Consider the following 22,624-nt stretch of genomic DNA (forward strand, 5'->3'; position numbering starts at 1 on the left):
GCTGTCTGTCAGAGCCTCGCTGTCTCTCATAAAAGGCCCCTCTGAGACAGACCACGTCTGCTTAGCAATTTTCCGGTCTTAAACCACACACCTTGCCCATGCCTTGCTGCCGTCGGTTTCTCATCAAGAGGTTCAAGCTAGTGGTCACCTACCACGACATATCTTGTTGAGGATGCGCGCTTTCCATATGCCCAACGAGCGGGGAGGGATCAGAGACACTTTTCTGCAAGAAAATGAAAGCGGATCTGATTCAACTCACCCAGTCATGAAGCCATCAAGGCACAAGCTGCAAGTTGTTCACAGCATCGACTGTTCCTAGGAGTTATTGGTTGAAGCTTTGTACCGTACCTCGTCAATGGGGTGGATTTTTTCATTGGAACCGGTGTCGACTTTGTTCGCTTTTGACGTCGAAGAGGGTACACGGTCCAACGTGCCATTGTCATCCATCTTGATCTCTTGGCTGCTAGTCACTCACCAACGAAATGCTGCTCGACTTGATCATTGAGAATAGCATCACCAGCCCGTCCAATGGCCGCCTTACGTCGATGGATACCGACCGGCTCCCTACTTTCAAATGCCCTCCGGAAGGGAGAGGACCTTCATGGCTCACGGTTCACATGCAAGTCCGTCTCCGTTGCACCTGCTGTACCCAACCGGGCTAGAATGCACCTGCTCCCTTAAATCGAGCCGACCCGGGAAGGCGGGACGGTGCCAGAGTCCCCTCCTCGATCTCAACTGGACCTCAATCGTCTCAGCATCGACATCAAACTAGCCTTCTTATTTCCAGGCCGTCCATGTAAACACCTATAACTGGTTTCCGACCGACCTCGACATCTCCCGCCACTTGCTCGTTAAGCAATGGCTCCCAAAATTGGACCGAAGCAGAGGCTAGCCGCGACAATAGCCATATCCTCTGCCTTTTTTGTATCAGAACTTGCTGGTCTGTTCTCGTCTACTTCTGTTGCCACTTGTCTTTTTTTTTTTTTTTTTTTTTTTTTGAAGTGACAATGGAATATGTTGCTGACAACAACCTCACAGTTGCTTTCAAGACAGGAAGCTTGGCTCTAACGGCGGACGCATTTCACTATGTACTTTTCTAATCCGTACCCTAGAAACCATGGTAGCCCATGCTAATAGTTTGCCGGCCAGTTGAACGACCTGATCAGTTTCGCTGTCACCTTAACCGCCATTATTGTAAGTTGTCTTTCCGTTTCTTTCCCATGAGACTCCTCCTCTTGCAAAGTTCTGTGTCATCTTACCCGGTTCAGGCACTGACACTTTCCTAGAAGACCGAAGGGACCGGCTCACCTGTAGGGTTTTCCTTTGGATGGCAGCGCGCCCGCCTTCTCGGCGCCTTCTTCAATGGCGTCTTCTTACTTGCCCTCGGAACGAGCATCTTCCTCCAGTCCATTGAGCGGTTCATCACCGTCGAAAGAGTGGAAGACCCAAAATTGATGCTGATTATGGGATGTGTGGGATTCACGCTCAACGTTATCACAATCACATTCCTGCATGGTAGGTTGGTCGCGGACCCATGAGCCAGAAGAAATCTGACAGTTCACTCGCAGAGCCACATGACCATATGAGCCACGGTCATTCTCTAGGGCATTCGCATGGACATGGCCATGAAGTACCTCTTGACTTCGACACATGTTGCCGGGCGGGTGGAGATACAGAGTCTGTATGGCAAACTCAAAAGTCGACGCTTACTTGATACGGACACTAATCAGTTGTGTTGGACAAAAGCCTTTCCACCCTCATTTCCAACATCGGCATTCCTCCTTTCCTGATATCCAGCAGCCTCAATGTCGCGACCTGGGCATGCTCGGCGCTCTCATTCACGTCATGGGCGATGCGATCAACAATCTTGGAGTCATCATGGCCGCACTCCTGATCTGGCTAGTCAAGTCCGATGCTCGCTTCTATGCCGATCCCGGTGTTAGTGTTGGGATTGCTATCATGATCATCCTCTCGTCTGTGCCCCTGATCAAGAACAGCGGCGAGATTCTTCTCGAAAGCGCTCCGAAGGGAGTAAGAACCGAGGATATCAAGCACGACATTGAGAAGGTATGTCAAATCCAAACCAAGAAGACGAGAACAACAACTGACTTTTCCCTCACGAACCAGGTTCCAGGAGTCGATTCGATCCACGAGCTGCACGTCTGGAGACTCGACCAGCACAAGGCCATCGCCTCGGTCCACGTCGTCCTCACCGAAGATAGTATCGTGAATTTTATGGACAAAGCGAGAACCATCGGTGAGTGTCTTCACGCCTACGGGATCCATTCGGCGACTATTCAACCCGAGTTGCCTCCCGGATACGAAGAATACGAGCTTGTGCCGACCTGCAAGGCACCCCCGACCATAACCATAGCCTTGCCGGACGGAGACGGCCTTGTGGACGAAAGTGAGTCGACGATGACAACACCTGGCGGTGGCGCTACTAGCGCGTCTTCGTCAATCACCACCACTAGTGTCTCACTGGCAAAGAGAAGACGGGCCAGCACGGCGACGACTTGCCATCTGGTGTGTGGAAGGGGATCCTGTGCTGGGCTCGCGTGTTGTCAGCCTGTTGCCCCTGATGAGCAGTGAGCTTTTATTGTCAGAGTATTAGTTTGGGTACAACATTGGCATTCAAAACACTCGTGTAGATATTTTTCTCCATCCCTCCTCTCCAGTCATCTACCTTCTTTGATATCTCTGTTCTGGAAGCCACTCTTTTTGTCTTCCCAACCAAACACCCGCATACGACACCCCTTTTCTGCATCTATCTTGTACATGGTCATTATCGCGCAAGTATAAAACCCCCAATGGACTAGATTAGAGTAACCCTTTCTTGTTAGCCGGTCCCATATCAAGGATTCGGTCTCAAAATGCTTCTGTTCACAACGTCAGGTTAGGGTTGGTCTGTTTTTCTCTTTGTTTCCCATGCGTTTCTTGGAGGTGTGGTCTAGTTCTTCTTCCTTGGGGCGTTAAGTAGTGAATGTTTATATGTTTCTCTTCAATTTATCAACATCATCTGAACCCGTCTGCTCTGTTCTATGTAATATCCAGACCTCTAGGTAATATCCTTACTCTGGCATGCACTGTAGTGAAACTGCCTATGGTGCCTGGATTCCATGAAGCAACAGTGACAAAATCCCGGCTTTCATGGAGTGCACACCGTCGACCCGTTTACCAGAACAGGTCGCTAATACAAAGCCGACTTTCTGGATGAGAGTGTTTAAAATACACAATTGTAGACTAGTTCGTTGTACATATGTAAGTTAGTCAATAAGATACAAGTACATTCATCTGGCGTACGTTAACTACCCATTCATTCATCAAACTGAGCTCCTAGGTATTTCCTTCTCAATTGGCCATAGGCTTAGGTTGTTTTGTCACACAATGTCCATCGATGTGGTGTTACCACTTCTCATCACTACTTACAATCTCCCTTCGCCGTATGTATGCTTGCTACCTATGGTAAGTAGTCACGATACTGCGCCGGATCACAGCATTTCGCCCACCCACATTGCACATTATGGATATGAGCCCGTCAAATTCAAGTATATATCGCGTTTGCCTTCTTCGAAGCGGTGAAGAGCCTTCTCGAGTCTCTACCAACCCTTACTCAAGTTTTATCTCAAGGATCCTTCCCTGATGTCGTCAAGTCTTGATAGCTTGATGTGTGTACCTATGACGGACGGTATATCGGTTATCCGAAGCAAACAACTGTTCTTCGCTTTAGCAACAATGGTGGTGGGTGTAGCTCGCCCGCCCGCCTTGCCTCTCTGCCTCTTTTCTGTTTGCAGCGGCACACATGCGCAAGCAAGCAAGCAAGCCACCATACACCATGTGGACGTTTAGTTTATGTTGTTGGTTGACGAAGGTTGTGGGGAGTGATCAAGCACAATACATAACATGTCGCGGGAGAGACGTGAGAAAAGTCGCAATTAGTCCCCTTGATGAACGCTCTGCTCTTTTCTTGAGCAATCAGTTAAAAAAGTTAGAAGGGCACTCGCCCCCCCCCCCCTCCTTTTTTTTTTTTTTTTTTTTTTTTTTTTTTTTTGCCTATTTCCATTGAGGTGATCTTTGGAGACTTCACAAGGTTCGCCTTACCCTGTGAGACCTTGCCTCCTACCAAGCTTTCCAAACCAGTCTCTCGGTCTGCCTCTCTGTCTTTGCTGTGGGTTCGAAAACCTGCAAAGACGGGCCGCCGATATGAGTCAGGACAGAAATGAAACAGACGGAAGAGAAGAATTGCAGCAGAGTCAACTGTACGACACTGGCATCCAGCATATGCCCTGACAGATCTCTCCTAGTCGCAGTCTATGTGCGAAGTAGGCATTTTTTGGGTGTCGCATCTGATATGCTGTTAGATGCACATGTGCTGCGCGTTAATCTGTACCATATATCTCTTCAGCTTACTTAACATACTGTGTATGTACGATATTCTGCATAGACGTTTGTGTCTGCATCGTAGGTACACCAGACCCTACGTTGAAAGACTTTGTTCGATTCAAACGGCTCAACGGCAACAACGTCTCATGCATACGTGCCAGCGTGGGGGTTAAGAATGAAGATTGTGTGTTGTGCGTAGTAGATGGGGGACAGTCGACCAGTGATACGGAGTGATCAACAGAGGGGGAAAAGAGGGCGGCGAGGGCGCGGAGAAACGAGAAACGAAGATCAAACGGCACACAGGGATGAACCCCCAACTGTTGATGTACGTACCTGACTGGTACCTGATTTCTCAGCGCCATCTTCGCCTCTTGATTTTTTTCTTGCGGATGCCGAAGGGTGGTAGACATTATGTAAGTTGGCGAATTTTCGGATGAGACCCTGATGGTCGGGCAAAAGCGGCACAGAATAGGAAAACCCAAGAGGACGGAGCGGAGGGGTTGAAGAAGAGGCTCTGCGGTTGTACCTGTACCTCTCTGACTGCGACGTGAATAGTTTCTCCATCCCAATCGATGTGGAAAGTCTTTGCCGTAGGTAGAACTCAAGCAACATCGCCAGTGAGGGGTAGCCAATACCGGTCGGGGGAAATTAGAACTCCGTACATGATGAGCCTTAACGATCACGTCAGCCTTGGTTTCCTCCTTGGGCCATATTTGTACGCCTTCTTGTTGATCTATTGGTTGGTGTGCCATTGGTTGTGCATGTTGCAAGGGTCTGAGACCTGTGTAAATCCATTGGCCTTGGAGCTCGCGAAAGAGAAGGAGGGGGACATCTCTGGTTCTTTTTTTCATGATGTGGGCACGTGAGGGATATGTCGAGCTGTTGGAACATGAACCCTTCCCGTTGGGAATAGCGAGACAAATCCGACAAATCTAGATCTAATGTTGTATCGGGCGGGTAAGGCATGTCTTTGAATCGCCGCTCAGAAGGGGTCTCCACTTGGACGTTCTTTTGAAAGCGAGGCTGTGGTCTGCGAGTCAGATCGGATGATAGCAAGTTTCATACTGTAGTCGGAATTGAAGTGAGATCCCGTCTTCTTTCTTCCTGATGCTGCCGGTTTGAGTAATTAGTGAAATAGGGTCTCGGCAAGCATGCGGGATGCCATGGACCACGGTTTCGAATTGCCCACGTCAAAGGGTTCCCATCATGTGACAGCTGATGCGGAATAATCCCGGGGTCCAAATATTCGGAGGTGTCGCCGGTGGCAGTAATATAACGTTGCTGGAATTGATCGTCCAGCAGTCCACCTGGGTTGCAGTCGTGAAGTAAGGATGCAACCTCATAAGCGCGATCTAGGGAAAAGGTACGTATTTCAGCTTCAGGGCATCCATTTTGACGTTGGAGCACGGCCAGTTCCAGGCACCAGGCAAGGCCCGAGTTCGGTTCTGGCGGATCTGGGATCGCAGTCTTCGGCAATCGAGGCCTCAACGTCGTGTGCGTAACTGAAGCAAGCGGTATGAGAGAAGCATTGGATGTCGGGTATGCAATGTGAAAGTGTTTGCCATGCGCCAGCAACGACGAGTCTGGAGAAGTGGATGGGAATAAAATTGAATTTCCAACGTCGAGCTCCAGCATCTGGATGACGGCAAGGACGGAGACTCGAGAGGGGTCATCGGCTTGAGGTGGGCTTTGGTGGGGACGGCGAGTCTGGATGTCGTACAGATACCTACATGCACCTATCTTCCGGTACTCAAGGGTACTTTGCATGAACTACCCCTGCTGTGACGAGTTGAGGTATCGATCACGTAGCGCTGATATGTGCCACCACCTCAGTGTCCGCCGAACGCAGCGATCACTTGAGTACCTCTTCGCTTCAGTTTCCCTACTCGAGTGTTAGTGAGGTCACCTTACCCGTTTCGGGTAGGGTTGCGCAGTCCACTTCGCAATTTGAACGATTTTTAACGGTGTCGATTAGTATCCAGAATATGAAAACTCATGTACCAAATCAACCCCAATGGAAGGCCCATTGTGTTTCGTGCCATTGGGTCGAGGCCTCTGTGCTGGAGCTCCGAGCTCGAGCCTTGTCTGCCGCTCACAGTTCGTCTGCATCCACCAGTGAATCCACAGTCAGTGGAGCCTTGAAGTTGGATGCCAGTGCGACTCCAGTGCGACTTCCCAGTGTGACCTTGCGGTTCTTGACCTCTTGGGGCCCGCGCGGGCTTTTGAATTGAGCTGGAACCTGAAGGAGCGTGGGAGCCTCGACCGGATTTCACACGTCGTCACCGCCATTCCGAACCCCCGCCAGGTTCCATTCGCGACCGTGACTGCCAGAGGAGAGTCCGGGTGTGAGTCTCGACGGGAGTCTGGGTCTCACATCTCAGTCTCGGCGGGGAGTCTTGGTCTCGACTACAACATTATCTACAACTGAACAACAAACACCATTGAAGCCTGTACTCATGCTCCCTGTCGTCACAACGTGTCCGTGAAAACAGAGGGAAACAGCGTTTGTGTGTTTCTACCTTCCCTGCTCCCCCAGGTGCCCCGCGCGCGTGTCCGTGTCATTCATCTTGTTCGAATCAAGAGGAACCTGGTCGCCGTGGATTACCGATTACACGGCTTACCCTAACTCTACCCTGTCATTTTCACAACTCGGTAAGTTTCCAATGACTTCCACTTCCCGTCCGTCCCCGTCCCCGTCCCGGATAGCCTCATCCACAACCTGCAGTGTGGATATTGTATACAAGACCGACCGCGTCGATTCTCTCCTTCAGTCGACGGTATGTGTACCTAACTGCGTCCATAGTACACATACAACACTTCACTGCCGAGACTTGGTGGCCGCCGCTATATACGCTATATACCTGGCAGACCTTGGCTCACTGGGCCCATTATATCCCATCCACTCACTGCGTTTCCTCGCCTCGCCTCACCACTTTTTGCGACCGAGGAGCCGCGACGTCCGGATCCACGGCAGTCCTAGACAAGTCCAGATCGCCCACGATCTCGTCTCGCGCCCCCGTTCTTCCTCTGTCCCTCGTCGGTCGTGGGTATCGGTCGTCGAGGCCACGCACCACCGTCTAGCTATCGACAACTCCATCGCCAGCAACTCGGGGGTGCCGATTGCTTTCCTCTTCCATCTTTCCACGCGCACTACGCAGTAGATCAAACCTCTGAGCCCTGCTCATCACTGGACAGCCAGTCCGAGCCAGTCCGCACGAGGATTGTTGGAAAGCTACAAGACATTCGTCTGTCTGGTATTTCATCTTTGCGCCGAACCCCACGGAATCAAGCCACCTGCTTGTGAGGACGACTCACCCCCTTTACTTGTTTTGTTGACATCCTTACTCTCATCTCTCTTCCGTATGGCGACCGCACCGCTCAGAATGCAACCCCTTCGGCTGGCCGCCCCAAGAGGATGCTGTTGAAGACGATCACTCCGTGACTTGTCTGCATCTTGACCGTTCTCGCCTTGGACTGACTGTTTATACAAAGACGAACAAAACTGTCAGCCCTTTCTTCTCTCCAAAGAATGCTCGGGAAACTCTTCAACCTCGGTGCTGTCTCGGGCGCCGGAGATTCCGCTTCAGCCCAGACAGCTTCCTACAAATCCATTACCTCCTTAGATTCGGTCCAAGAAGACATACACACTCGAAATCTTCTCTTTCCCGATCCGCAGGACTTGTTCGAACAGCGTCTCAACGACGTTTTCCCCCTATCAAGCCTCTCTTCTGTCACCGCGAGCCCCTCGACCAATGCCTACGACTACAATGGCAGTATTGAGCTCGACGTGCGCGATGTTCGCGTCATCATTATGCAGGATGCTCTAGGCTCCCTCACCTCTTCCCTTCTCTACGACAGCCAGTCGCCGCCTGCCGTCCAAGTCAACCCGTTGATGGGCGGTCCTTCATCCCTCTATTCCGCCCAAGATAACCGCCGGAACCCGACCTCTCCACGGAAGTCCAGTCTCAGCCATACACAACGTCCTATGGTCATCCAGTCCAGCAGCCCCAAGACACGACAAGGTGCTTTTGAAAATCGAAATTCCCTCCATGGCCGAACTCCGGGCCATGGTCACTTCGAATCCGACTCCCAACGCCACATGCGCGAGTATCGTGAGGAACTTGCCACTTTCTCCAGCTGCATCTTCGGCAATTCTGAACTCATGGCATACAAAGGAACATCGACAAAGGTTCACGTGGTACCGGCAGAAGCCAGACAGACCGACTCCGGTTCGGCGTTTGCTGACAGGCGGAGCTCCATCGGGAGGGCAAGTATGAGGTCGAGTCGGCTCTCACAGTCCTTTTCCTCGGAGACCATGCCGTCTTATGCCGGAGCTCAAAGCGCTACTACAGCAAACCGTATGCCAGATCGTAAGCGAGTCCTCGTTACGAGACTGTTCCCCGTGAGTCTACCTGTTGAGGAAGATATGATCAGTCCTCGGGGGGCCTCCTTTACCGAAGAAAGCACAGGTTACCCCTTTCCACAGGCCGCCGAAGACGTCAGAAGTAAAAAGAATAAGGTGCAGCCCAAACAGAAGAGAACTCCCATGTACGCGGTTGCATTAGTTATCAACCTTCCTCCGTCCTCCCCTCACCCCACGCCTACCACCACGTCGAGGCAAGGGTTTCGGGGATCCAGTTCTTACCAAGAACAAGATTCGTTTCCTTCTTCCCTTAGTTCAACACGTCCTTCAGGTTGGACTATGGTTGGCCAGGGAGGGTATGGATTTGAGTCTTTTGAGACCACTTTCGGCAGTGACACCGAAGACCAAATCGATGTTATCACAAAACATTGGGACATAATTATGAGGACGCTAAATCAGCTGCAATTTGTTGTTGCCAAGGTTATATTATCGATGCTTCTACAGGCGGATCTCGCTTCCCCTGACCCTCTTCCGGCTTACATCCCCCCTCAGATCGCACAAGGCCAATCAATAGCTGGACGGCGCAGCGGCGATCCACCTCCACCCAAACCACCCAAGACAAATGCAAAACACGTTACACTACCTCCGAACTGTCTTCTCGAGAATCGACATATCAGCCGGGAAACGGACTACGCCAAGGCCAGGATAGTTGATGGCATTCGAGCGGCGCGGGTCGTCACTGGACAGAACCGTTGGCCCATTTGGCGGGAGGAAGCTCGTTGGGTGGCCAAATGGGCTGGCGGCAAAGAGCAGGGCTTCTTTTTCAACTTACTCACAGGCTTTCTTGCGACACATACCGATTGGTTACAAGCGCTAAGTCCCCCGTTCTATCGGCGTCGCTATTGTATACAGCAGAAAGGGCGCTTGGACGCAGATGCGTCGGTTCCCAGTCGGACTGTTATTGTGGCCCAAGACAAAAGCGTCGCGAGGAGATTACTATTCTTACTGGCTGCATTCTTGCCGGCATCCCAACAGGTTCCCGGTGTCCGTCCTCACCGGCCAAGTACCGCTGCATCACTCGGGACTTTTTCGCAGTCTCCCCCGTCGCTTATTGTGCCTATCCTTAAGGAGGAGTCGCTGCGGAGGAGGATCAACCGCCGTACAGGTCCCGGGCGAGCATCTCACTCGCGAAACCTCAGCTTGCAGTCGCAAGGCGCACGTACTGCCGCAGTTCCGATTAACTTGGCGCACTTGAGCATGGAATCGAGGCACGAGAGGCGAGCCTCCGATGCCAGTTCGATACGGACAACCCATCTCCCAATCCGAGGCATCGATCCGACTATGCGGAAAAGCAGTGCTGCTACAACTGGAGCCATTACCCCTGAAATGAGCATCCCTCATTTTGCCATGGTCCATCGCGCCGACTCTTTTGCTAGTACTCGACCGAGCAGCAGCAACAGCTTTGCTGCCGACGACCTCAAGCGTATCTCGCGGACTGGGAGTGGAGGTTCGCAGAGCTTTATGACCGGTGAGCAACGGCAGACTTCGAGGTGGGGGAGTGTTATCAGCGGCTTATGGAGCACGCGAAGAAGGGGCTCCATCGTCTCAGCAAAGCCTCGTAGTGGCAGCATTGGGCAAGGCGAGGCTACAACCCCACCGATGAGGAAGGACACGGACAGGGCATCCATGCCACCCCAAACACCCGGACGGAGCTCTATGCGGCAACCTGGGGATGCTCAAACTCGTGCTGCCCTGGATCAAAGGGGAAATCCAAAGTCGCCGGTTGAAGTGCCTGGAGAGAACCGAAGCTTCTCGGGCCAAACAACTCCCGGACAGAAGCCCCAAAGGATTCCCGATCCTTCAGGTGCCTTTGAGTCTCCGGTCAAGACGTCCATCACCGATGACGGAGTTATTGACGTCGATATCCCTTTTCCCGACTATCTTGCCTCCTTCGAAACCGCAGTGAGTTCGCCATCGAGCAGTGGATACCTATCCATCGCTGGGTTTGGCACAGCATTCGATACGTTTGAGCAGTCGTCGCGCGTATCTGTGGATGGGGATGGGCCGTTGAATGCTGCTGGTTGGTTGAAGAGTTACCATCCAGATTTCGTACTCCAGGCGGTGCCGGTGCAAGAAGGCCTCAAGGAGCAGATTAAGGCCTCGATGGAAGCCGAACCACCCACGACGTGGGTCCCCAGTTCGTCTGAAAGTGCCACGGAGAAGTGGGTAGATGTCAGCACGGCCATCATCGCCGATAGTACTACGTTCACGATTACGCGAATACGATATCGTCGTCTCGTCAAGGCTAGTTTGGTTAGTGGCCCGAACACGCCTTCCACTATGACGCCGGTAGCTGTCTCCCCAGCACCCACACTGCCGTCGCCTTATCCATTCGAACCACACGTTAAGGATGAGTTTATCGAAGAGACATTACTCAGCTCAGATGATGCCTTGGTTGAAGCTGTGGAGAAGGTCATTACTACCGCCGCCGATATCAGCAAAGGAAGCTCCAAGTGCTCTTCGCGCTCAACCAGCAAGCTGCGAGAGAGGAGTGACAGCACGTCGTCCCAGCAGCACCCAGAGGACACCTACCATCGCCCAAGGGAGCTTGTTGTCCCTCAGGAAGTCCCTAGGTCACAATGCAAGACGGTGATCTTGTCGGCTCTAGAAGAAATTATCCGTGAAGTCATAGAAGACTTGGACCCAAGCTCAGGGCAAAGCACCGCTGGCGACAAGGAAGCTAGCTCAGGAATAGGTCGAAGGCGAGAGAGGGAGAGCCTGGAGGCCCAAAGGATTCCAGGAAGCATACTGCGAGAGGCAGTCAGGAGATGGTGTGAGAGTGTTGATATGGGGAGCGAGTGATTTGTTGTGAAATTCTGTTGATACCCTTTGTTTTTCCCTTTTTTGTTATCTTTTGTTGTTGGTCTCCCACCATGCTGGCACCCGCATACAGGTATTCAACACCAGCTTCGTTAAGCCGCCACAGAATCTATCTTTACCAATGTCTTTATACACTATCAAGTGTCTTTCACCACAACGATAAACGCCTACCGCCTTTGGTCGAATGGTGGAGAAACAGCAACCAGGTTGGGCTACCTTACACGCCTACACCAGTCTTTCGAGGTGACCGGGCACCGATCAATGTATTACTAGAAACATTCACATCATACACTTTCTAAGCTAGTACTGTCATTGAAAGGGAGTTAGGGGGAAGAAGGAGGCATAGCATGGGAGGAAAGCAGGAAGGGGTATAACGGCGTTGTGAGTTTCAGAGGGCATGTAGCATGTAGCCTGGGCAAGGGCTTGATTTGATGATACACCACGATGAATGAATCTTCCTGTTTTTCTTAGCTTTTAGCAGTTAATACCCACGTTTGATTCCATCTTGTGCTCAACAGCAACGGGCCTGTGGTCATAATCACTTGTATACTACTGTAGGTAACTTCTTAAAGGAAGAGATAGAAACCCTACGCGAACGTGCGTCCACCCAAAACCTACAAAACCTACTACACGCAACCTCCTATTCTAGGACACTCGTCAACAGCTTGCTACTGACACAAGATGACCTGTTGAGAGTTGGTGAGACAAAATATTTGACTTTGATATTCTCGTAGATATAAGTGTTTTCTGGTAGTAAGTACGTAGAAGAGAGGTTAGGAAGCCACTTATGACAGGCCTGGTGTACACAATGACCAGATCGGCCAAACCTAAGGTACCTTCCACGGGAAATAAAAGATAGGACGATGTTCAGCTTGCCAGCAGAACTCGGATGTGCACACTACATAAGAATCGATGTCACAAGGTAATTATGTCATGCCGCTTCCGACTACGTACAGTGGCCTTGCTTCTAGGTATGTAGTCCGATGCGATTCTTGTGGTACAATCCGTGGTCCGTTCGTTGATGCAAGTGGGAGAGTCGTCGAATATACGTTATGAGCGTATTAGTACTACTGACAGTTGGAAACAATCCAATATCACCGTTTAGTTGCAGGTTCGACTCCTCTCCTGTGCGGGTCACTTTCTTTTGCTTCTCTGCCTTCTACGGCCCCTTTCTTTCTTTCTTTCTTTCTTTCGTCTCATGTTAGGTCCGTCCTCGTAAACTTTCAGATACAGGTGGCGGGGCGGGTTGTTGAGTTAGGCTGCGTTTGTTCTCGTACGGTTTTCGTACAGCGCTTGGAATAACTCAACTTACTCAACCAACTCGACTCAACTCAACCCAACTAAACTCAATTCGAGATCCCCAAGGCGAGTTACAACTCAACTCGGGACAGCCAGTGAATTGGCCGCCTTTTTGAGTATAAAAAATGTCGTATGAGGCCCTTTATACGAAAACCGTACCAGAACAAACGCAGTCTTACTTACTCACTCAGATCGGTTCGGTTAATTTCAGTTTCATCATTAGGTAGGTACCTTAGTCATTATAAGTTCCGTCAGTTCTGACTTGACCTCACTGAACTGTCAGTATGAGATATTCGCTACACTTTGTAACTGAAAAGATGTTTCTCGTCCAACTGCTGTAGTCAGTCAGTGCGCAAGAAGGACGAGTCTTGGGTCACTGCAGCTTGAAGTCCATCCAGGGTTAGCCATTCGTCTCTCGAATACTTAGGTTGCCATGCTTGCAACAAATTCGGCGCTGCACATGCAATCACCGTACCCAGACAAGTTGTCCGTCAACAGCTTTGTTGACTGACCGCTATAAAGAAACACATTCGCGAGAACTAAATATCAACAACTTTCCTACGGCCGTTACCAATGAAGTTTCAAGATGCGATCGAGTGTTAGGAGAAAGTTGTCGGTCAGTGTCGGAAGCGTTGGTTGGGGGTGCAGGAAGTCTTTGTTACTCAACTCTCCGTACGTATTTTCCGTCCACTGCAGTGGCACTGGCTCAATCAATGCTTAAATCGGGCTCTTTTAACGACGGACCGGACGTGTTAGTTCAAGTTGTTCGTTGTCCGTCCATCATTCACTGCACCGTTCTGGCAGTCACTTCAGGTGAGCTTAAGTTAAGTACGCCGCGCGTGGAACGAACGAACTGAACTTAAGTCCTGATGCGTACTAGTTCACGCAGTTGGTGCAGCCGGCCGGGAAGGAAGTACATCTACCGTTGTTAGGAGAAAACCCGTAAATATCTCATTACCATCCAGCACTACTAGCAACCATAAGGCATCCGCAACGCCGGTTGCGACTTCCTGACCGCGACCGCTCAATAACCGCCCAGCAACGACTGGATGGATCAGTAGGGAAGGAGCGAGGGTTCAGGGAGAGGGCAGATGTACCTCCAGTCTGTTAGTGAGGCACATGCTTAAGTATGTAAAAATTCAACGCTCTACTACCCCTTCTAACAGATATTTTGCCAGTGTACCTGTCATGGAAAGGGTTCTTGCCGACTGGGTGTTCTTGGTGGCCGGGGACTGAGGAGACCTTATGGTTTTTCTCTCAGAAACCGTTCTTCCCTTGTAACGGTTGTGCCTTCTTAACCGCCCGGAAACCGCCCAACAACCGTAACTTTTCTCTCACAAGATACCCCAGCTAAGTATACTTTGGTCCCTCGTCAGCTTCTTTCTAGTTCATTCGTTCAGTTCGTTCGCCCGTTCGTCCGTCAAGCAGGTCGGCCTCGTAAGCACTCGCTCAATTCTAATCGATTCAGTTTTTCCAAATTCAATCCAGCTCTTCCACTTCTACTCTCGCCCACTCAGTCTCCGTCTCATCCAAATTCTGGCTTGCTATTGACTGGGAAGGAAAACGCCAGGATCTTCCCTCTCAATGCCGTGCTCCTCGTAATGCAGTGCCACAAACCGTACTCGTTGCTTATAGACATGATCCCCTAGCGTTTGCGCACACCGGCTTACAGCATCGACCTCTAGTACATGAATCATGAAATGCTCACTTGAATTCCTAACCGATAATTTTTCATCGTCACTTAGTCCCCAACTGTCCGACCATCATAAAAATGAACACTTGTTAAAACTAAGAACCAGATCAATTCGAGCCATGGACGAACGCTATCCTTCATAAACCGAAAAACCAAGATATCCAATCATTTCTCGTCAAGTTTTCGCCTCGTAAACCAACTGCTCGTTTCGTGTTGTACGAAATCGTTTTATATCCAATGCCCAGAAATGTCAACTCATAACGTCGTGAAGTAAAGACATGATAACCACCACTGCAATCTACTCCCAAGCCCTGTCGCGGGATTCGCGATCCCGTCCTGAGTAAGGAGCCCTGACGTGCCTAATCCGCTCTCCGGCATCCCTGCAACTATTCAGCATCACACACTTAACTGTAAATTACCCTCAATCAACGGAAGGCCAGGCTCAACATACTTGTTCCATTCCTGCACTCTTTCCATACCTTTGCTGGGACCCCCTAGCCCAGCAAGGACCGACGGCGGAAGGTCGTCTTTGACGTGTTCTTTCGTCGCCTGGCCGGATCGGCGTCTCCCGCTGGGAGTACGTGCCGGAATTCCGCCTTCGTAATACGCGGGATACCGAGGTTGCTGTGCTGATTCGTGGTAGGAGTGGTGTCTTGCAGGCATTGGCATCCTGTCGCGGTCCGACGATCTAGTGCTCCTACTTGTTGTATAGAAGTCATCTGCTTCTGTCAGGTGTCTCTTCAACCCAGGGGGTGGTGGTGGTGGAGCCGCGCTGACGGGCAAGCGAGACATGATAGGGGCAGTAGCAGCGTGGGAAGGGGGTGTTGCAGCCATCATAGGCGGAGCCGCCATGGTAGAGTAGCCGGGGCCTTGTCTGGTGTCTGCATCAAATCTGCTTGCGAGCTTCCGCTTTTCGAGCGAGGGTGTGATCGTTCTACGCTTACTGGCCGAGCGGTCCGGATCTCTCTCAAATGAAGGGGCGTGGCGCATGTCGGGAGAAGCATCTCGGTGTCGTGATGAAGTTCGCTGCCTCTCCAATGATCGGGGTCGAGACTGACGTCCAAACTCGGGAGATACATCTGCCCACCTATCGGATGGGTATGCGTGTCTAGGAAGTGACGGGGCCCGGAGCCTCTCCTTTTCGAGCGATGCATGGCGAGACATCCGGGGCCGCAACCTTTCCGGTGAAGGGGAGCGTCGTCTGTCAGAGGGATGTGGAATTATAGCGCCCATCCAGTCGTTAGGTGTTGGTCTTTCAAACGCCGAGTGGGCAGGCGGCGGCATCGTATGTCGGTGCACTAGAGGCGGCGGCACGGCCGTTTCAGGTCGGCGGACATGGTTAACGGACTTCAGAGGACGATCTCTGTCATCCCTTCCTCTGCGATAGTCGTCGTCCACTTCTCGCTCGTCAAACTCTTCAAACGCCCCGGGAACATGGAACCTACGGCTGAGGGGATCATCGCTACGTTTTTCACGCAGACGATCCGTCACCAGTCTTTCCTCGTAGCTTTGGGGTCGACTGTGGACCGCAACCACTGGTCGTGGATGCCCACCATTTGAACGGTACGTCCGCGGAGAAGGTGGGTCAGACTCCAGCTGCATCCCATGGGTAAACGGATTCGATCGAGGGTCGGCTGTTAACAGTGTATCGAGCGGTTCGCTTTCTTCGATATTGAAGAAAGGGCAGTCGCATGTCTTCCACCGTAGGCCGCAGACAGTGCAGCAAGGTGTATTACATTGACTATCGGTGAAGATTAGCAATTCAGCCGTCCAGTGACACCAGAAGGCCGCCGTCTTACCAAGTGGTATAGTTGCAACCGGGTTCTCCAGGCAGGAGCTTTTTCCTGCATCGACCGCAATGAGGCATGGCATCCGGTGGGCATTGAAGTGCTTTGTGCCACCGCCCACTGCAGCCAACGCAAACCTCTGTACCGCAGTAGTGGCATTCACCAAATTTCCTTCCATCTTCGTCACGGAGTATATCCTGGTCTTCGATAGGTGCACCGCACTTTGGGCTTGGACAAACCAAGCTACGGGGACGCGCACCCACGAAGATTGATGAATGGACAAACTTGCTGTCCCATTCCTCCTTGAAGGCGGGATCAAAGAGATCGGCCACGAGCTGAGGCGGGATATAATGCTTGCAACATACTGGAGCCTTCCTTGCAGGGTCCTCAATGGAGAACAAGAAGCTTCGTTTGAGGCACGTGCTGCACCAACGATGCTCGCAGCCCGGCAGCTTGTGAGCTATTTGCCCGTATTGACCGTCGCATGATTTGCAGGAATCGCTGTGCAGCAAGTTAGAATCTTAAGCCATCGAAGAAAGGGGAAAGCCTAAAACAGAAACTAACACTTTGCTAAAGCTCTCTCGAGCGTATGCTTTCGACGGGCCTCTCGGAACGTCATCATAAGTATTAGCGCGCCTAAGTCCCGGATTGGGATATGCTTCACCGGGGTAATATTGATTCCTAGAAGATGAAGGGCCGGGGAAGAACCCGTCGGACTCATAGTCTTGCCTTGACGGCCTGATAAGCTTGTTAGTTAATGGTACTCTCAATAGGCATGTACTCTAAATAGGCAAGGAATCTCACCTCTGAGGCCTGGGACGGGACCGTAGGTCATCCGAAATGTCTTGTTCATAGACATATTCAGCATCGGATTCCTCATCATCCAAAGCTTGGTGCTCAGGGGCTCCTGAGGTTCTAACAAGTGCCCGCCTCATGGAAGGAGCCCGTGAAGGAGCCCGTGAAGCACCCCGTGGTGGAGAAGACGGCCTGGACCGAGACTGATCCCGAGATGGCGAGCCATGCCTTGAGGGTGAACGGCGGCGAGAAGGTGAAGAAGGTCTAGACTGTTCACGAGGTCTCGATTGTGCGCGAGGTCTCGATTGCGCACGAACGCGGGACGGTGAACGGGGGCGGCCTGAGGGCGCATATCCTGAGGGCCTTGGTTCTCCTACCTCGGGGGCAGGTAGCCTACGGCTCGGACGCTCGTGAACTGAGGGCGGAGCAGGCGGCGCATGAGGGATGCCATAGCGAACGAGCTTTTCATCACCAGAGTGGTCGGTGAGCTGAGTTTCTCTATCAGATGACGACCTTGGAGACCATCTTGAGTCTGGCATAGAGCGCTGACGATTTGTTGACGGGCTTCTATTGCGCGGTGCGTCGTAGCGACTTCTGGACCGTGAGCGAGAATCATAGGCACGGCTCACCGGCCGCGATCTGTTGTCCATGGTAGAACGGGGTAGAAAGATCTCTTCTGCGTCTTCGTCGTAGAGAACGGATGGCCGGCGGAGTCTTGCTTCTGGAGGAAGAGTGTCGTCACGAAGTTGCATGCCAGCACGGGTATGTGATACTCGGGGCCGTATAGGGCGGCCTATGTCGATAAAAGATGACGAAGAGCGCGCAGTGGTCGATGTCTCCTCAACGCTTGGGGCCCTTGTACGGCGAGGATAAGGTCTTGTATGCTCGGGGAAGTCGTCTGAGTCCTGGTGTCTCTCACGAGGCGACGGAGCAGAAGATAGATCGTCTTCGGGTGGCCAATCAACGTCAGGAAAGGGCGAAGAGTCTTCTTCTTCTGGCGTTTCTTGGTCCCTGGTGTGTCTTTCGCGCCTTGGGGTGCCCGGTGGCATGGGCATGGGCATGTGCTTAGGCATAAAGATGCCGGGGCGGGCATGAACGTGATGGAAAGACTCCATCCGCTCCCTTCGGTCCATTCGTCCCTGCATCAGCCTCAGGAAGGCAGCATTCGCCGATATGGACTAGAGAGTAGTACTGTGTAAGAGGTGAGGCCTGAGAGGGAGGTCTGGCAGTAGCGGCAATTCGACGGGAGGTTAGACGATGACCAGATGGTTGAGCGTGGTTGGGTAGGAAGAAGAATGGATGTCAATGGCGTGAATGGGTTTCTGGCTCCACCAAGTGCGATTGGGCTCGTCTAAGTCGTCTCCAATGCAGGCTCGTTGCAGCCTGGGTGCAGTATGGGTGCAGTCGAATGCACGTCTAGTCCAAGGGAGCGAATCGAGTGAGCACTTGTGCGGCTTCGTTGTGGGCCAGACAGGCCTTAACCAAAGCAACGGATGGAATTGAGGCCTGATGTTAACCTAACGAGAGTTGCCCCTCGCGCTGGAGGATCGAAAACCACCCCAGCCCTTGTGGTCAGCCCAGATACCGTTCCGAGTACGCAGCATGTACACACATACACAAACGACAGGGGGCACACTCGCAACGGGAACCAGCAGAGCCAGAGACAGGGGGAGGACCCGACTTGAGGTGACAGGACGAGGGGACGAAGGCAACAAGGACTGAGTGTTTTTTGGGCACCGGAGGACCTCGCGATCTCTCAACCCGACCAAAGGTTTCTCGCGAGAATGATGAAGAAACGGGATTGGGTAACGAGTGGAAGGGTGGGAGCAGAGTAAGACGACGACAAAAGATTCCGGGAGCATGTACATACGTATTCAGCGAGGACGATGAGGGAAGCACAGGTTCAGCAGAAAGGCTCGGAAACTTCCAGGATACTGCTTTCCACGTCTGGCGTTGAAATGTCGTTGACGAGGTTGCTGTTGCTGCCGTGATGAGTGTGTGATGACTGGCAGCCTGGACAGTAGCGGCAGAAGAGTCAGCAGTCCAAGTGGATAGGATAGTCTTTAAAAAGATATCCGATATGGAATTGATTGACTGTTCACGACCGGGAGTCCAGTCAGGAGACAGAGACCGACATGAGCGAGAGGGGAGAAAAACCTGTCGCCGGGAAGCGACGATGCCATGCGATGCGATGCAAGTGAGAAGTGTGAGACCCCGGCAGCCTGGAGGTTCTTTCCCTCCCAATCTCGTTTGATGTTCTCTGTCGTTGTTTCCTTCCACTTTTCTTCTGTTGCAGTGTCGTCTTGTGTTTGGCGGACCCTACCTGATGCAAAGCTGTGAAAACAAAAATTCCGATACGAACATCATCCGCACCCAGCCATTTTACCTTGAGATTCAAAATGGGCCACTAGAAGGAGAGGAACGGAGGAACGAGGCATAAACCAAACCGTCTCACCATCATCGCCGTTCCAGTCGGCGCAACCACACATCCCCTCCTCGCCGATACTACCCCCTTGCAACCCCTCGCTCACAGCCCAGCAGCTGACAATCAATGTACATCCGATGCCTGATTCAGTCCAGAAGAAGATAAGATCCGGTTATCATTGCGTCCCAACGGCCGGTACATATGATTTTCCACGTGAGATCACTCACTTGGGTATAAAGAGTGAATTATCTGATACACTACCTATGGATGGCGATGATTCAACTGTTATCGGTATCGAGATCAAGTTCTGGTCCGGGGTGGTGAGACGGGAGTCCAGTCAGACCGTGACAGCCTCCTCGTACCGTAGTGCCGTGTGTGTGCCGCCGTGCGTGCGTGCAGTGGTGTGCTGCTTGGCCGAGCGAGCATTTCGCAAGCGCCGTCAGCCCGTCCGTCACAAACAACAAACAGGGAAGTCCCCCGCAGACAACTGCGCTGCAGCGTTCCACAGCCGACCACCAAAGCTCGGACCCTCCGTGACGGGTGCGGGACAAACGAGTCACCCCCACCCGATTTCCATCCCCGCACTCCCGTCCCCATCGATGTGACCTCGACTCCCGCTCCGCAACTGGGAGCGGAGTGCTACGGAGCTCCCCAGCTCCCGTCCCCGGCCTCGGCCAGTTCAGTGGAGCTCCCCTTTCCACTCGACAACCTCAACATCCTACGGGCGCATGGACGGACCACGAGACGCCGTGATCGCGGAGCTCACAGGCGGCTGCAGTGGCCTCTAGCCGACTAACGTCGAGATTGCAAACCCGCACCGCATCTACATGAACGTGGGTCAAGGTGAAGGCCGGGACGACGTGTTACCAAACCGACAAATCACCGATGACGCGACAGCTGCCTCTCTCCCGAGTTTTGAAAGCCCGACGTACGTACCTGCATAAGCGTTGGCTGTCACCTCATGTTTCCCGTCCTTTTCATCGCTTCCCTCCCCACAGTACACGCGGCATTCGGGTTTCGAGACGACATATTGTCACGAAAGACCGCTTTAGACGGCCATATATGATCGGGAAGCTGGTCTCGGTCTCGAATTCGAGCAACGCCAACAACAGACAAAGCCCATAAAACAGAGCAGAGCCCCCAAAGAGGGGAGAGAAAAAAAGAAGAAGGTCAAACGGCGGCAGCGCAGAAGAAATACATACATACCACTGCACACATATTACGGCATTTTCCAAGACATACATACGCACATACATACAGCCAGGCAAAGCAGAAGCGCCGTGCAACCACCCATCATCTCCTTGACTACCACCGACGTCGTCATCCCTTTTCCCGACTACCTATATTTCCTCATGATCTGAAACGTACTGTAAAGCACCCACTAGTCTCCTTCCGTATCGTGATAGTAGGGGGAAACGAGGCTTGGGAGGAGAGAGGGTAGGTAGGGTGCCTTCGCTCCAGAATGGATGCTGGCTGTTAGCTGGGAGTGATATCTTCTATCTTTTCTTTTCAAGGGACATGACACGGGGAACCAATTACTGTAGAGGGTAGAGGGTTTGTGGAGGGTAGCGGTCTGATGGGACACTCGACAAACAAAAGGGCGAGAACCACTCCTCAAACGTACACTTCGGTAACCGAAAGGCAATCTCGGGTTCTGAACCCGAGCAGAACCGTTCGTCACCGAATGAATGACCGTCAACCAAATGCAACGGTTGGCGTGTGCACTTTTGGGTAGTAGATTTAGGGCCGCGGTTGAACACATCATACACATGACATTTCAAAGCGATTGGGACAGAGGTAGTCGTAAACCAACCTCATTCAGCACCTCCATGTGTTCAACAAGGAGACTCCCATCTTCGCTGGTTTAGATACCCTTCTTTTTCTGAGCGATAGGTATCATATATAGTGATAAGTGAGTGAGTAGCCCCCTCGCTCCGTCCGTAGCTTCAGCCTACCCACTTTACTCTTTTTTTTTTTTTTTTTTTTTTTTTTTTTTTTTTTTTTTTTTTTTAGAAATCATGCATCTCTCATCACCTACCACTTGAATTTTTTCGGAACTTACGTTTAAGAAGGGGACTGGAGTTTATGTAACTTACTTGCCCCGTTCATCTTGTCTCTTCTTGGCGCCTGAAACTTTAGTACTTACTTTGCCAGCCAGCCTTCCCTTCCGTTCCCTCATTATCTTCAGTCAGGTAGCGCAATCGGTTGTTTCATGTGCTCTTGTAGTCCCCCGTGCCTTGCGATATGGTCACACAAATACACACAAATACACACAAATACACACAAATACACACAGATACACACAGACAGACACACAGACAGGCAGACAGACAAACGAGCGGGCGGCGAGTGGGGAGATATATAGTAGATAGATAACTCATATTATCCATCGTCCAGTCAGGGTAAGTTTTCCTTGACAAGACCTCATCGATAGCGTCGGCTACATACCATCTTACTTGAATAGTAGATAGTTCACTTCAGCCTCCTTACCTCGTTCGGACGCGAAAGGTAGAGGGACCATGGAAGGGGGCGAGGAAAAAATGGGAAGAGGACAACGCGCATATGTAAGTCTCATACCGTTCAAGTGTCTGTGGCAACACTCTAAGGTTTTGGTCAAGACTTGAAGAGTTTGTAAAAACAACTGGTAAAGGATTGGGTATTGTGAGGTGTATGAGGTATCCTATTTGTAAATCAACAGGGAAGAAAAGGGGGGAGATAGCCAATCATCCCAACGAAGAGAAAGAAATAAACAGAGAAGCAGACTATGGTACAGATTATTCGTCCTTATGTAAATTGTATGTGTTTGTCTCGTTTCCCGATGCCATCCAACCAAAAGCCAGCCATAAGCACAAAGTGCTTCCAAAACAGCGACATGACGGAGTAAACTTTTGCCTTTCATCTCATACTCGTTCATATCGCTGAAAGCCTTAAAAGGCTTCTGTAACCACGAAAGCTTCAACCCGAAAAAAACAAAGCCTGGAGGTCGAATGAATGCCGTA

At 51.6% G+C, this 22,624-nt stretch overlaps 4 protein-coding genes across 4 annotated transcripts; 2 read left to right on the forward strand and 2 right to left on the reverse strand.

Annotated features, from left to right (window-relative positions):
• Positions 1–760: 760 nt before the first annotated feature.
• B0H65DRAFT_294525 (cation efflux family-domain-containing protein) lies at positions 761–2,597 on the forward strand. The gene is made up of 7 exons (XM_062823058.1): positions 761–940; positions 1,039–1,088; positions 1,150–1,194; positions 1,287–1,515; positions 1,569–1,681; positions 1,747–2,067; positions 2,128–2,597. Exons 1-7 carry the CDS (start codon positions 859–861, stop codon positions 2,590–2,592), a joined length of 1,305 nt encoding a protein of 434 aa, XP_062678608.1. The 5' UTR covers positions 761–858; the 3' UTR covers positions 2,593–2,597.
• A 1,454-nt stretch (positions 2,598–4,051) lies between these two features.
• On the reverse strand, positions 4,052–5,497 carry B0H65DRAFT_294548 (uncharacterized protein). Its single transcript, XM_062823059.1, has 2 exons — positions 4,411–5,497; positions 4,052–4,346 (listed from the first exon to the last, which is right to left on the reverse strand). Exons 1-2 carry the CDS (start codon positions 5,232–5,234, stop codon positions 4,301–4,303), a joined length of 870 nt encoding a protein of 289 aa, XP_062678609.1. The 5' UTR covers positions 5,235–5,497; the 3' UTR covers positions 4,052–4,300.
• A 2,231-nt stretch (positions 5,498–7,728) lies between these two features.
• On the forward strand, positions 7,729–11,851 carry B0H65DRAFT_294567 (folliculin-interacting protein N-terminus-domain-containing protein). Its single transcript, XM_062823060.1, has one exon. It carries the CDS (start codon positions 7,913–7,915, stop codon positions 11,606–11,608), a length of 3,696 nt encoding a protein of 1,231 aa, XP_062678610.1. The 5' UTR covers positions 7,729–7,912; the 3' UTR covers positions 11,609–11,851.
• A 3,065-nt stretch (positions 11,852–14,916) lies between these two features.
• B0H65DRAFT_433426 (uncharacterized protein) lies at positions 14,917–18,345 on the reverse strand (the record flags this gene model as incomplete). The annotated part of the gene is made up of 5 exons (XM_062825068.1): positions 14,917–14,998; positions 15,070–16,359; positions 16,418–16,906; positions 16,970–17,143; positions 17,210–18,345. The coding sequence occupies 5 exons, from the start codon at positions 18,343–18,345 to the stop codon at positions 14,917–14,919; spliced, it is 3,171 nt and encodes a 1,056-aa protein (XP_062678611.1).
• Positions 18,346–22,624: the final 4,279 nt, after the last annotated feature.

Source organism: Neurospora tetraspora (assembly GCF_033439725.1).
Source record: "Neurospora tetraspora strain CBS 560.94 chromosome Unknown B0H65scaffold_7, whole genome shotgun sequence".
Classification (NCBI taxonomy): domain Eukaryota; kingdom Fungi; phylum Ascomycota; class Sordariomycetes; order Sordariales; family Sordariaceae; genus Neurospora; species Neurospora tetraspora.